The following is a 15,442-nucleotide window of genomic DNA, read 5'->3' as shown; positions in this document are numbered from 1 at the left end:
ATTAACCATTGTACACACCACAGTGGAGTTTTCCGACTCTTCCATGCTAAGCTTCATTTGCAAAAATTGAACCTTCTACACAAGCATTCATTGATGTTTCATCCTTTTTCTCTCGTCAGTCACAGAAGCCCAACAAATGTTTTGACAAGTAGCTGGAAAACAATTGTGGGCACTGAAGGAAGGGATGGAAAAATTAGAGCTACAGATGGTAAGTTCATTTGGGGAACATGAGGGATCACAGAGAAAAAAGCCTGAAAGATCATGCAAAAGTTGGTGGAGGGGGAGAGGCTGGAATAACACAGACTCTTATCCAAAATGACTGGGGAGGGGAAAGCTAATTGTATATTTTTACTAGTATCTTCTTATTTGGTTGCTAGAGCAGCAGAGGAAAAAAATGCTGTTCTAGGTTGGTAATCTACCTGGGGATGTGAAATGGCAAGTGGTACATAACATTTATATCACTTCTGAATCTGTATAGTTGTTATGGATGTTGTAGACCACTGGAGAGTGGCATGAGTGGTTGAATATGAGGTGTGTGGACTGTTGAAATTGCAGCAAACAAATCGCATAGAATGGTACGCACTGGAATAGATGTGAGAAAATCTGGAGATGATGTAATGGTTGCAGTTGGGAAGGTGTAATGGGAAAGCTCAGGATCAACCTGTTTTTGTGGGAAGACGGCAACAGGCTGGGAGAAGAACAAGGTTTGTCTTTCGCTTTTGGTGGTGAACTGCTGGTTTCCACGATGCCTTGTTCATGTGATCTCATGTGATCTCTTTCCTTGAAGTATTAGTTCAGCCTTTTCTAAAAAGTATCAAGTCTGTGAAAAACTTAATTAGGAGAAAGCACAAGCACCCTGTAAAAAACTAATGCTACTCAGAGTAGTTTATTCAACATTCAGAATTTGCATTTTCTTGGCTTATACTAGTTTCTGGCATCCATTAAACCACTTTGATGTGAAACACACCTGTCTGGCTTCTGCGCTCTAACTCAAAAGCTAAAGGCCTAAGTGTGTTTTTGCTTTGCCTTCTAGATCATGCAGAAGAGTATTCCTAAGCTAATAAATCCTATCCTGCTTATTAGCGTGAATCCCTGAGGACTTTTTACAGCATAGCAATCACAATGATTATGATAATGGATGACATGGTATGAGTTTATCTTACAAGGGAACCTTCTGTATTTTCTTTATTAGCACTACTAATCTGCTGAAGAGCAAGTCTTTGAAGAGAAATTCATCTCTATGAAGCCTGTTTGGTAGAACACTTTTCCAGGTTGACAAAAATCAAAGTAGCCTTTTTTTCTATTTGTGATGATATACATTTTGGGGAGAAAGAGATTCAAAACTGCAATCAGAAATTAATAAAGCTGTTTAAATATTAAATATGCTTTTATGAAGGCTTGGGGCATCGCCCCTTGTTTTCATCCAATGCCAAAATTAGCTTATCCATCGACTGGAGAATGCTAGATGCACAAGCCCTCCAGCACTGGGTTGTTCCAGTGAAGCATCTGCTTAAGGGGGGAAAAGTACTCAATGTTCTTGAAAGACCTGTATCTACCATTTTGACTGATCATGGAGAAAACTGGTTTGGAAATACAATTTTCATTAACCCTGGCATCTATGTTTGAGAGTTTACAAAAGTGTCTTGATAAAAAGTTGCAAGGCTCCCAATGGTCATAAATGAAGTATCATTAGGAAAATGAACACAGGAACAGCACAAAGGCTGAGAAACATGGGACGTTCATTCCCGGCTTTTCTCTCAGAGAAGTTCAAAGCAATTGGGTAATTACTTCTAAATAGGCTCACCTATCGAGGCTCAGTCTTTTCACGGATCCTTACTCATGTGCAAAAGTCATTTTTATTATTTCTCTAATTCTTTTTATTGGTTATAGTCAAGATATTGAAGCATGTCTGGAAGGGCTTTTACTTACCTGGGTGATATTTGTCTTTTAAAAAACTGTAATCCAGAATTTTTCATAAATCGCTTGTCAAAATGCAATAGAAATATTAACTTGACTAATTTTGTTGTGTAATTGTCAGCAAGCAGTTTGACTGTATAGGCCATCTCCTGTGGAACTATGGACCTTAGTAATTCTTGCTCCTTGCTTGTGGTATATTAACATCTCTATGCTGGGTCAGTATGCAGAAGGGGTCTCTGTCATGCAGTTCATGAACCAGCTGTGAAAGTCCTGCACGTCCCTCATGTCAGTTGTTCATCAGACTGTTCCAAAATTATGACAACTTGTGTCATCTTCTCATATGAGTTTAAAATGACTTTTTCCCTATGTTCCAAAAATTCTCTATGTTCAATTTAAACCTTCCAAATTTGTCAACTCCTTTTGAAGAACAGAAAAATGTCCACACCTTTTAAACGTGCCCTTATTCTAGTGTGTGGGCTTTGATTGTTTTACCATATTTTAATGTGCAGAAAATGCTGGGAAGCTTCCTGTTTTGTTTTTCTAAAGGGAGTGAAAAGTGAAAGCAAAATGAAAGGATTAAGATGGAGAAAGATGGTTGATACACCATCTGCAGTGTTCATAATTGAACCCTTTATTGTCTAAGGTACATTAGACTGCAACACTGTAGAAAACCTGTTAAGGAAAAGAAAAAGATTGATAGAGGTAGTAGAAAGTCTCTGTAACAGTCAGAAGATGGCTTACAAAGTGTGTCATGCTACAAAATTATCAAGTTTCCTTTTTTGAAAAAAAAGCTATTTGAAACCCACAGAACTAAATAAATAAGAACACAAATCATACTAAGCACTAGGCTCTATCTGAATTAACAAATCGATACAATATGGATTATAAAAGGAGGAAATTACAAAGCTTGGGATTCACACGTGAAAACGGCTGCTCTTCAATGACGGCCACCCCCTCACCCTCCCGTTCCTTGTTTAATTAACTGAAAATCTCATTTCTGTGCTATACACAGCATATAATTATTTAAACTGATTTCCCCTGCTGTTGTTCTTCATGTAGCTAAATTATGATTGTAAACTTTGCTGATTAGTACCCTGGTAATGGCAGTGACAGCACTTTCCTCTCTCGGTGTCAGACAGTCCTGAAGTAAACAGTCTCCAGGAAGAGCATTTTAACTGTAAATATTAACTAGGATCCTTCCATATCAGGGCGAAAAAGACACCCTTCCCAAAACATAATTCCAAAGAAAGAAAACCAGAGCAAAATAATTCCTGCTGTAAATGACACAGGTTTTCTGATTTGGGACACAGAAGGCTTTTTAATAACTCCAGACACACAAATAGGTAAAGCAGCTACCTCTGCGCATTCCTGAGCCCTCGCCTGATTACTTCAAATGAAGAAACTAAGGGCTTGATCAAGAAAAAAAAACAGCACTTGAAGTGTGAATCCCAAATCGATCTATTATTATTCAACACAGAAAAAGAACTGATGGGGGGGGGGGGCAGTTGGTGCAGGAAATTGTAAGGGGAGAGAAATATGGAATGTGTCTATGCGAATTTCTGAAAGATAACTTCAAAAGAGAGCTGATTACAATCAATCACTTATATAGGCGTTTGCACAGACATTCTTAGCTACACCAGGATTACAGAGCACACTGGCATACAGCTGGAGCATGAGGAAAATTACTGGGGGCGGGAAGCATACCCCCCAATCCCCAAACCAGTAAATTACATACAAATGTTACAACTGCATCACTTCAACAACTGCAAAGCAAACAGTCAAGTAATTTGCAACAAGTAGAATCTCAAATCAAAGACAAGAGTAACAAAATCAAAATTAGAACAGAAAAAAATACATATTAAAAAATCTTTGTGTAAGAAGCCTATTTACTACAAAAACAGCACTCTCCCATTATTGTAGAAAGTAAACGGTTGCTCTCGACCAGTATTAAAGGTTAGCGCCATTTCTGTACATGTAAAATTATTGCTTTTTTTGAAAAATATATTTAGCATGCTAGTTTTTTAAAATCCATTTCCTGCCTTTACAAAAATGTTACAATTAAAAAAAACTAGTAAAGCTTCTTTTTTGCAAAAAATTTTCACATAACATCATTTACTTTAAAGGCAGCACTTTTTTGATAATGCATAAAACTATATGTGCAAAAATCTGAAATTCTGAAATTATTACTATCACACATAGTGTCACAGCAATAAAGGAAAAGAAAATATTTATACCTGTGGAATACATTTTTTTCCAACAAACTGCAGACACGGTGTGGTTAACAACCTGCCATCTTTATCCCACCATGAAAACTTGCATTTAAAAGAGTGACTGTAGAAGAGGTATATAAAGCTTTTTTTCTCCCCCACCCCAGTGATGACTACATACAAGACATGACCCATTAGATGAACACTGACCTGTCACTACAAAAGAAGCTACTCATCTTTTCCCCCGAAATGTCACCAGGGCCTAGAAAGGGTAACTGACTCTCCGCACAAAAATGAAGGCGTATATAGCACCTTAATGGTCTACGTCTGCCTGAATGTTTTTTTTTCCTGTTAAAAGCATACAAATCAGCAGCCTTAAACAGCTGAATCAAATATCGTCCTCTTTTGAAATTATGTTTAAGCATGCACTTTTTCTTTGTGATCAGGTCTCAGAAAGTAGCACTGTTAAGGAAGGAAAAAAGTGGAACAAACAAATAGAAAGGCCCTGAGAGTAAAAAAAAAAAAAAAAAAAACACAGAAGCCTGATTTTCTCTTCTTAGCGTTCAACTAGCTGTTTTCTTTCCAAAGTGAGAAGAGAATCGTTTCTGAAGAAGTGTTTCAATTTCCATATTCACATACTATTAATGGTGTGCAGTCAAGGATAAGCCCACTGGAAACACAAGTGGTCCCCAAACTATCATGAAACAACCTCACTGCAGAATGATGGTCTCTCTCTTCAGTCCCTTCTGTCCTTCATCAAGCTGGCTCTCACAGCACTGAATGACTCCTCCATTTTGCTTCCTTCCTTTTTTTTTTAAAAAAAAGAGTTGTTTTTCCAGCATGACAGCCAATGCAGCCAATGGCAGTTTCATTAATCACTACTTCCTACATTCCCAAATCCACTTTGGTTGTTTTTCTTTTTAAAAAAACAAGCATCAAACAAGCCATCTCAACCATAAGGGAGGATTTTGTTGCAGTGCTGCTCTCCAAATCATATAAAGTTTAATTTTTCCAGTGTCTGAAAAGTTATCTTGATTAATATAGATGCCTTGTGCCGCCACGGTGCTTGCCAACTCCACTGTTTATTATAAAGGAAATAAGGAACCAGGGGGACTGATTAGTACGTCAATTTGTATATATCTTGTGTAGCTTCTTCATTTGTTTTAAAAATGATTAACAGTTCAGAGATGTCGCTCTTCTAGCAAAACATGGGTCTCTCACTATAGCACAGTCGCTCCAGGGACTGGATGGTTTGCAAGGAGATTTTCCAGCTGTTCTTCCATGGGGTTGATAGAATAATGATTCAGAGGCTGTTGGAAACGTCGGTCAGGGTACTGGCTGTTGTCAAAGGGTACCCGGTGTACACACTGGACGTGTGTTTTTAGGTTCCCTTTCTGAGAGGCACTGTATGGACAATATCTGCATTGGAATGGTCTCTCGCCTACATGAAAAGAAAAATGGACAAAATAGAAGGGGAACAGCAGCTTATTATTCCTTGTATTTTCCAATGACAGTTTTCCTATCCCTGTCTCCAGTTCTAGGCTAGTACAATTGAGCAATCTTACATCTTTACAGGCCCTAGCTACCTTTTTTATTAGCATTATGTGCATTAACAGTGAACTAATACATCACCAAGAGTATTTTTAATCATCTCCAGTGAGACCACAGCATGTCAAGTTCCTATAAACTCTATGACATACTAGAATAGCAAATAATAGTGACTGAAGGAGCATTTAAGAACAGGTTAAGGATGGCTAGAAGAAGGAGAAAAGACTAGGAAGGAAAGCAAAAATGTTAATAGCAACAGAGGGGATTTATAACAGAATGGCAGGGTACTTTTTTTTTAACTGCTTGCAGTAGCAGTGCTGGATTAAAGTGCTTGGATGCCATATGGTAAACCATATTCAGGGGTTGAAAACATTGCTGACTCTTATGACCCCATTTGTCTGCACTAGAAAGAAACTAGTTGGCAGGCAAAGAGTCAAGTGCCCTTGCCCTGTCCCATTAAATCCATATGCAGGTAGAGTGTATGTGATCAGTAGGTGTAGTAGTTAGAGAGCTGGACCAGGATATGGGGGGGATATGGGTTCAAATTCTCACTCATTCGAGGTGACCTTGGCTCAAGCATTCTCTTTCAGCCTATTTTGAATCTTCCTTGTGTCAATTACCGTCTCAATGAATCAGGGTCTCCTCCTCCTGCAGACAAAATACCCCCATTCATAGATTGTGGTGCTTCAGTGTCTTGTGACCCACTAGTATAGAGTGTAAAGGGGGATTAGACAGATTCAGCAGGAGAGGTCCATTACCCAGGGAGACTAAAAGGAACTTGCATCTGGAGGTAGCAAATCTCTGAATATCAGTGTGCTATAAGGCAACAGCAGGGGGAGGCCTTGGCCTCTAAGCCCTGCTTTGATGGCTCTCTACATAAACTGATTGGCCACTGTGGGGAAACAGAGATGCAGATCTACATAGAACCCTAGTTTAATTCAGCACTGTTTTCCCTATGTTCTTAGAGAGATCTCAGGATAATAGTGAAACAATCTATGTTTACTTAGAGCTACAAAGAGAAGGGATGATACAGTTCTGATACAGGCACATCCAAACATAAAAGCTCAGCTGATTTCCAGAAAGCAAATTTACCATGTTGGAAAAGTATAAGAGCTATTCTATAAACAACTGAACTACCAAATGAAGTCATGAATAAATGGAACCCTACTGCTCCTAGGCAATAGCATTCCAACCACCACTGTCTGAACAATGTGGCTTATATTCCTGATGGTTAAAACTATATGGCAAGATGCATCTTACATTCATACATTAACCTTAAGCTAAAGCCTTGATGAAGGGAGACAGACCAATTTACATTAACACAACATAAGACGCAACACCCATTTAAAAATATTCCCTGTAAATTTCAAGTTGTGCCTATGGCTGCCCTGGAAAGAAGCTCAAGAAGAGCCCATATGGCTTGACATAAAGTATTAAGTATCTCTCTTTTGTTAATAGATTTAGAAAAATCCTAATTAAAGTGGGCCCAAGATTCATAACATTTACCAGTCAAAGTCTGCAGTGAGTTGAGAAGATTTGCAACAAAATTAAAGAGGGTATGGAGGGGAAGCTGCTGCGCAGACTGCAGTATATTTGAAATGTAGGAAATGGTAACTGAGTGAAAGATGTGATAAAACTTCCTTAGTTGGATGCTGGGTTTCTTGCAGTAAACTAAGAAAGATGTCTTATATTTTTGCACGGCTACATCATGCCTAAGAGATAGACACGCAATTCCAAAGGAGACATTCTTCATTAAATTAAAAATAAACCACACACACACACACAACATTGCACTGAACAAGGCTATAGGTACCCCTGGGAGTATGGTAATGCTCTTTTGCAGTGGGAGGGAAAAGGAACAGTTTGCTCCAATTTCTCTGGGTAAGAATAGTCAGAAAAACACAAAAAGAGGGGGAAGAGATGGAGAGAAAAGGAAGAAAGGACCCTGGCCTGAAGGTATAATTAGGGGTACTTATGTGGGACAACCTTCATACTCAGTGATTTCTTAAGAAGGGTTGCCCTAGAGGTCCAGTTGTAATCCACTCACTGAGGAAAATCACAAAGCTCAAAGAAACATGAAAGAGGTATCACCATCCCACAACATAAGAGCAAAATGAAGGCCAGAGGCTGAGGCAGTGAGTATGTGTGTATATGGGGAGGGGGAGAGGTGAGAATTCTTCTCTAAGCAGACCAAGTTAGCAGGATTCTCTCTGGGCAGAACTATAGAGGAAAGGGATATAGCTAAGAGCCAAGCTTTTCCACATGGGTGTTAGTAAAACAGGATCACAGCCCTCTGTGCTAAATTAGAATATGTAATTACTTTCTGTGAAGGAAAGTGCTAAAGAGGCTTGAGGAGGTGGAAAGGCTTAAAAAGAAAGTTTTGGGGGGGAAAGTTTACCTGTTAAGTTGGGAAAGAAATGAACTCCAGTAATTACAGGCTGGGGCTTACACTGAAATGTGGAAACTCCACTAAAGATGCCAGGAAACTGAGGGCTATTTCAATGGGCTTTAAACCACCGTTTGATTGCATGGTCATAAAAACTGCCAGCACAAACAAGTAAAGCATTAGAACATCTATTTTGCAAAACCAAACTGAGTACCTCTGATTAAATAAATATATTTGTGCAATCAGAGGATACAGAGTCACTGTTGAAATTCAAGCCCTTTGGCCCATTGGCTTTGCCTGGGAGAAAGTCAAAGAAAATGGATTTGCCATTAATTTCTTGAGAAGTCTAATCCACAGGGCTATATTAGTATATCAAGAAGAAAGTTGCATGGTCCAAGACTGCCATTTTGCTTGGGAGGAAGAAATCACCATGATTATTATTGCTGTTGTTGTTGTTATTTATTTAAGTTGTAGTTCACTCTTTCCGCAAGTCCCTGCAGACCAGCCAAAAGCAAACTATGCAGGAACACAGATACCTACAGGGATGTCTTAGAGCCTTTTAACTGTCCAAAGCTACTAACTACATAGAATTTTGCTGCTAGATCATTTGCAACAAAAGAGAAGATAATGAAATGCATCTTTCAGACTGCACATAGCTTCCCCTTGCAGCAGCACAAACTAGAGTAGCATGTATAGTCAATTGGCTTGCAATCTGTATTCAATACAAAATATTAAAGCAATGAGCAAACCAGCAACTTAGCTCTGAGCCCCTGCTGGATGCGATAAAAAGATCAGAAGAACTGGCATCACTCCCCCACAAGATAGTATTTGCTTCATTTTTATTCCAGCTTTCTCTCCAATAGGGACCCAAAGCGGTTTACTTCATTTCATCCCCACAACAATCCTGCAAGGTAGGTTAGGCTGAGAGAGTATGACTAGCTCAAGGTCACCAAGCAAGCTTTCCATAGCAGAGTAGGAATTTTAACCTGGGTTTTCCAAATTCTAGCCTGACACTTTAATCACTTCAGCACACTGACAAAGACCTTTTGGTATACAAAATAAAATTATGATGCTGAAAAATGGTCCTGCTGTCATTCAATTATCAGGGAATTTTATGACAGAAATTAATTACTTTTAGCCTTCCATTTTAGTTGTGTCTTTAGAATTGCATAATTTCTAACATAATGACATATATCAGATGTCTGTATATATGAGATGAGCTTGTTGCATTTATTTACATTTCTCCATCATTCTTTTCCATGATCTAAAATAGTACTACGATGCAAACTTAATCCTACCAGTACCATAATTGTTTCTACAAAAATATTAATAGCTATTAAGATGACAAATTAAATTGTCATTTACTTGTTCATTTTGTATTATTTTAATTGAAGGAATTCTATATTTGCAATAATCAGAAATAAATTGTGCATCATGGGATTTTTTTTAAAAGTCAAAGAAAGGAGATGTGGTGTTATTCCATATGACACAAGCGTCATAAACAGGGCTTTTTGCTGAAGATACTGAAGTTGGTAGTTTCATTACTCATATGATTTGGATTTGATTCCTTGCTACTTTAATATACATCGACACTTAACTCAGAGAAGAAAAAATGTCAAAACTAAGATTTAGTAGTAGTATTTGCTGCATTTTTCCTTTGATCTCATTGCTCTGCTCTCTCTCACATGCTTAGACAACAGTTTGGATGAGTCTATTCAACTCAACAGCCAGCATGAATTCTAAATCTTTTCTAAAGAATATGTAAGCAGAAGTTCCTCTTCTATTATGAATTTATTTTCTATTATCTTTCAGACTTCTCATTGGGAAGATTTTGAGGCTAGCACTACCAGTAGATTATCTATTATAGGGCTTGTAAATTATAAAATGAACGGATGTATTGATTTATTCTTAAAAATCCTTAAAAGTTCGAAGGCCTTTCGACAAAATCCACAGAATTTTCTCTAAAAATTCTTAACCAATTATCACATGCAATAACTGCATGGCAAATATGTGACCAGTTTCTTGAGAGCTATGCAGGATATGCACATGGAGGAAAAACAAAGTTTACTGTCTCAATAAAAAGCCTCTTGTGTTCACTCAGAGCTCCAGGAAGAGGAGGCTTCTCCATTCACATTTGCTGGGGGGGGGGGGGCGCTCTTTTCATATCTTTTCATGCCTATTTTACTAACCTTTCCACCTTGAGCCCTGTTCTTAGTTACAATGAACACACATACAACTTGTGTACAGTGTACACTTGGTTTTTCTTTATATGTGCATAGAATAATTCGCATGCTACATTTGACACAAGTATAGCTGAACATGTGATGTATACACATTCATCCAGGTAGTAGTCCCTTGTTTCATTTGTAAAGTGAACAGACATACACTGGCTTTTTCTTACAAACAGATGTATGCAAGATGTATACATGTTCACTATAACATGTGAACAGGGCTAAAGCAAGTGCAAGTAGAAGAAATTGCATTTGTATCTCAGGTCCCAGAGCAGGCAGAGATCACTGGATTGGAGAGCGATGGTTTCAGGCTCCTGGTTTCCTGGTTTAATCTCAGTTTTTAATAGTTCCTAGTTCACAAAAAATGCTTATGTGCATAGTACAGGGATCCCCCAGCCTTTTTGAGCCTATGGGTACCTTTAGAATTTTGAGGAAGGGTGGCAGGGGCTAATACAAAATGGCTGTCACAGAAGGCATACACACACAAGAGGAAGGGGTATGGGGGGGAATATAAACACACAGAAAGAGGCAAGGTCCAAAGGGGGATAACACACATGCAGAAGACAACAAAAGGGGGAAATGAGTATAAACCATACACAGAGAAGACAATGGAGTGAGGAGAGTGCTCTCCAACCCTCGTCACCTCACAGATGATCTCTTGTTTTCAGGATCTTGGATTAGTGAGCAGTGGGGAGGATGCAAGTGGAAAAAAAACCTCTTTATTTATATGAAGTCAGCCAGTTACCACTTCAAGCTTCTACTTTGGCCCTTTCTACTTCCCTGAAGTACTTAGCGGGCACCTGAGGTACATTGGGAAGCCCTGGCATAGTACTTCAACATCTGAGTGATAGATTTCCAACTTACAGAAAACCACCTTTAATGTTAAATTGGTCATGATGATGTGAACTCAGAACCAATGTCCATTGCATTCATGGTCCAGACTCCTGGGCCTTTTCTACATGACATTATATTTGAGCCGCTCACAGGCACTATTTATGAACACATGCAAATTCAAATTAAAATAGGACAGAATGTGAAGAAAAGCCATTTTATATAAAATGGACATTCTAAGTAATATAATTATGATGTCTGATTTACAAATGTGAAAAATGCAAAATAGCTTTTAAACTAATTGTGAAGATGGTTTTTGTTACACCTATTGCACGTATTTCAATCTTTCTTCCCTTGGTCCTATCATATTTCCTGAAAAAAATCAGTGAAATAATTAAACCTTACCATATCACTTCTAATGTCAACAAGGTGAATAAATATATATAATCAATCAAAACAAAGAAAATGGGTCTACTATTAAAGTCTGTGATTTTTAGTGAGATTTGTTTATCCTCTGAGATTTAAAATTACTATACATATTTATCAGCTATATAAGAGAATGGTTAAATTTTGCCAGTGAGCTGACAACAGAAAGAGCTAATCACCTGTCTTTCATAGGCAAACATAATTCAGCTAGTTTTACAAAACTGAAAATATTCACAGATCTTAGTGAACTGGAAGCTCTTCTGAAAACTGGATAATTACAAATTTTCCTGGAATTGGCCATTAATTTTATGAACTTGTTGGACTCATCAGGGTTATATAGTTCATCAAGGTTCTCAGACATAGTAACAGTACAACTGGGTCTACATTTTTAACAGCCATTATTGCACAACAGCCTAATCTCAGTTGGACCATTCTTTCTCCAATTAAGACAACAATTCTTTTAACAGAGAAACAATGGTATTACCAGAGAGCTAGAGAAACCAAAATCCCCTCCCTGCCCCCGAAAATGAAGTAGAAAAAGTGAGACTGAGGAGAGAATGCACTATTATTTATTGCAGTAATAAAGATGACAGGAGACATAGTTAATGTTTGTATTTTAATTAACAAAACATAGGGAAAGGCAGCAGGTACATAATGTGTAAAGAAAGTACAGCTGTGACAAAGAAGAGTCAGAGCACTAACTGCTACAGATGGTCAGGCACCCAGGTCTGGTACAGAAAGGACTGTAACAGTGAGTGACACATCTCAGCCTTGTTCAGTTATTTAGAAGTTATGATTATAATAACTGCTTTCAACTGCTTTAACTCTGTATTGTGACTAGACATGGGCTTGATCCAAAAAAAAAATTCCAATTCAGCCGTTCGTGGATCTGGGCTGCTGCCGAATGCAGGCTACCGATTCTAAATAATCAACTCTTATTTCCGGTCCACAGTCGGGAATCGGGGAGGCCAGCGCCCAGGGCAACCGTAGTCAGGCTCTTGCGTGCGTGTGCTCCTGAGTCGCCCCCACCCACGCAGCAAGCTGGCTGTTCCGGTGCGCTGCGGAGCTGGTGGCAGCATGAGTGGCTCGGAAGCTGCTCGCGCCATTCACCTGCCCCGCAAGACAAGAAGCGGCCGGCTTGCCCACGCGCCCCTTGTCCTAGGGAAAGGCGAACAGCACAGGCGGCCTCCCAGCCACCCGCACTGCCTTTTGCCTTTCCCCAGGACAAGGGGCGGCTGGCTTGCACATGCGCCCCTTGTCCTGGGGAAAGCCGAACGGCGCAGGCGGCCTCCCAGCCACCCGCACTGCCTTTTGCCTTTCCCCAGGACAAGGGGTGGTCGGCTTGCCCATGCGCCCCTTGTCCTGGGGAAAGGCAAACGGCGCAGGTGGCCTCCCAGCCTCCCGCGCTGCCTTTTGCCTTTCCTTTGTGCCCACCCCCTTCCCCTTCCCTCCCCTGGGTTGCTGCTCCGTGGTTGGAAGGAAGCCTGCTAATCAAGGAAAGCTGGGCTTCCATTTGTGTTTCGAGGGCGACAGAAGGAGGGCAAACACAGCTCATTTCCCTGACTCTGTTGCCCCGGGAATAAATTACTAGCGCCAGAGTGTCTGCAATTCTGAACAGAAACTGACCCATCCGATCAAGTCCCGAACAAGCAAACTCCTGACCGCTGGATCGGTTGCTATGGACAGAACCAATTAGCTGAGTCACGATGGCGAAAACGCCAAAATCAGGGTTTTTTTGAAATCGTAATTCAGATCGTGCCCATCTCTAATTGTGACGGCCTTTGGCCATATACAGTTAAACCTACTACACACTATAATAACTGCTTTCAATGGAAACCTATATAACAGAAAACCCAGATGAAATTCTAAGGTAGGTTTCCATGATTCCCTCATATCTACGTCGGGAGGTCCAATTCACAAGGCACTTCTCTCCAGTCCTGGAGAAAATTCTCCCCAAAGCATCCATTTTGTATGCTGCACATGCTGACTAACGGCACGTATTTTAAATGCTAGCTCTAAATAAATTCAAGAGAATAGCAGTTATGCATGGCAAGCTCCATACTGAGCAAGCTCACAGAGATCTAACCCCCCCCCTCTGTCAAAGTTTCTATCAGAGTTCTACCTTTGTACAAATGTGAAGAATCAATGGTTTCAGGGAAACCCTTCTGCACTAACATGAAGGCAACCACTAATGAATGCTTTTTCTCCCCCAATGATTCCTTTCCAAACCATGGGAAGTTGATTTTATGGGTCGCAGGAGCCACATGGACTGAGAAGCTCAGGATCAGGAGGCAGCACCGAGAGGAAGAAAAATCATCCCTCCTTCCTCTTCCATCAAAAGAAAAATCATCCCTCCTTCCTCTTCCATCAAGAGAACTACACTTACAGAAGAAAGAAGTGATTGTGTCCCCTTCTCCCTCTCCAGTGCAGCCCACCTGAGCCACATGACTATTAGTCTAGTGGGTCCCACTACCTCAGGAATTGGAAAGGACTGCTGGGAGAAGCAGAACAAGGGAAAGACCTGCAGCCACAGGTCAGAGGGAAACTGCTTAAATTCCACCAATGAGGACTGAATTTAAGCAAGCCGACTGGGTAAAATTGCACCCTATACTTTTACATCTTTTGTTATGATGATAACGCATCAACACTTTTCATGCCCTCCCCCATTCCTTGAATATTCACTGCTTTCCTGCCAATATAAAAAAATCCTTATAATGTAGGTATCTGATTCATGGTTTACTTAATCTAATTATGTTTACCGAGGCCAAGAATTGTCTCTATTTTACTTTGCTCTTGAGCATTCTGCTTGGTTATGGTTGGAGACAGAAGTGTTGGATTATATGGGCTTTAACATTTACCTTTGTATGTACCTATTTTAGAATTATTTTAGGATACCATTAAAGTGTTGAGAGTTTCTGAGTCCTCAAGGACCATTCCTGGTAGCTGCTGATATAGGCCTGGAAGTCCTTGGCCAACAATTCCCTTGGGATGGCTAGGGTAGGGGATACCTGCTCCAAAGAAGCTATTTGCAGAGACATCTTGTTGGTACAACAGGTCCTTCCTTCAGTTACATGACTGCAGTTCCTTATTCCAGTTTCTTGTTATGTAATAGTACTTAGCCAACTGTTATGATCAGCTGAACTCCACAAGGTGCAACTCCTCTGCATTATAAGGAACTTCTCTATATTAGCAGCTACATGTGTTTGATCTCAAAAATCCCCTTGAGAGAGATTATCAAAACTGACTGGGAGTTTGTATGATATGCTTCTGATTAGAAACTTAATAGTCAGAGGGGCTCACACTTCATCGTTTGTGCCAAGTATTTCAGGAAATATAATTCCTAGAAAGCACTAATAGGAATGAAGTAAAGAAAAGAGAGAGAGCTGAGCTGAGTATAGCTCGTCCATCTCTAGCTACAGCCAAATTTCCAGAGCCTTCACTGGTCAAGCCAGGATTGGTAGGCCCTGGACATCTACCCCAAATTCCAGCCCTGACCACACCACTAATTACAACAAAGATTATTCTTTAGTCAAAGCAATTTTCTATCACAACTTTTTTTCAAGCTTGCCTTGTTCTCCATAACTCAGAAAGGTAATTGAACCTGCTTGTACTATGTTTTTGGTGCTTTGGGGGGCTTGGTGAAAACTAAGTGGACTGGAACTGACAGGCAATAACTAAAGCTCCAAGGAAAGAAGAGACAGTAAGAAACACAATGTCCAGGACAGCTGGGAGCATTGGGGAACATAAGGAAATTCAGAGAACAGCCAAGTGCTTGTCAAGAGAGGAAAGCACTGTGCTGAAAACAGGAACACACACCACCACACAGAGTCCACAGAGACTGAAAGGTAAGCGCCTTTCAAAGATAGGAGGTCTGTAAGATTGCAATAAGAATACTC

At 39.9% G+C, this 15,442-nt stretch overlaps 1 protein-coding gene across 3 annotated transcripts in view; it reads right to left on the bottom strand.

Moving 5' to 3' along the window:
- Positions 1-2,516: 2,516 nt before the first annotated feature.
- The window catches only part of ZNF516 (zinc finger protein 516), a 133,311-nt gene continuing 120,385 nt past the window's right edge, over positions 2,517-15,442 (bottom strand). For all 3 annotated transcript variants that reach the window (XM_054985546.1, XM_054985544.1, XM_054985545.1), the window contains one exon: positions 2,517-5,565. In XM_054985546.1, the coding sequence (XP_054841521.1) occupies positions 5,506-5,565 (60 nt within the window). In that variant the 3' untranslated portion in view covers positions 2,517-5,505. The remainder of the gene's footprint in view (positions 5,566-15,442) is intronic.

Source organism: Eublepharis macularius, chromosome 7, assembly GCF_028583425.1.
Source record: "Eublepharis macularius isolate TG4126 chromosome 7, MPM_Emac_v1.0, whole genome shotgun sequence".
NCBI lineage: Eukaryota > Metazoa > Chordata > Lepidosauria > Squamata > Eublepharidae > Eublepharis > Eublepharis macularius.
The sequence above is the reverse complement of the archived record's forward strand: the minus strand, read 5'-3'. Positions and strand labels throughout refer to the sequence as shown.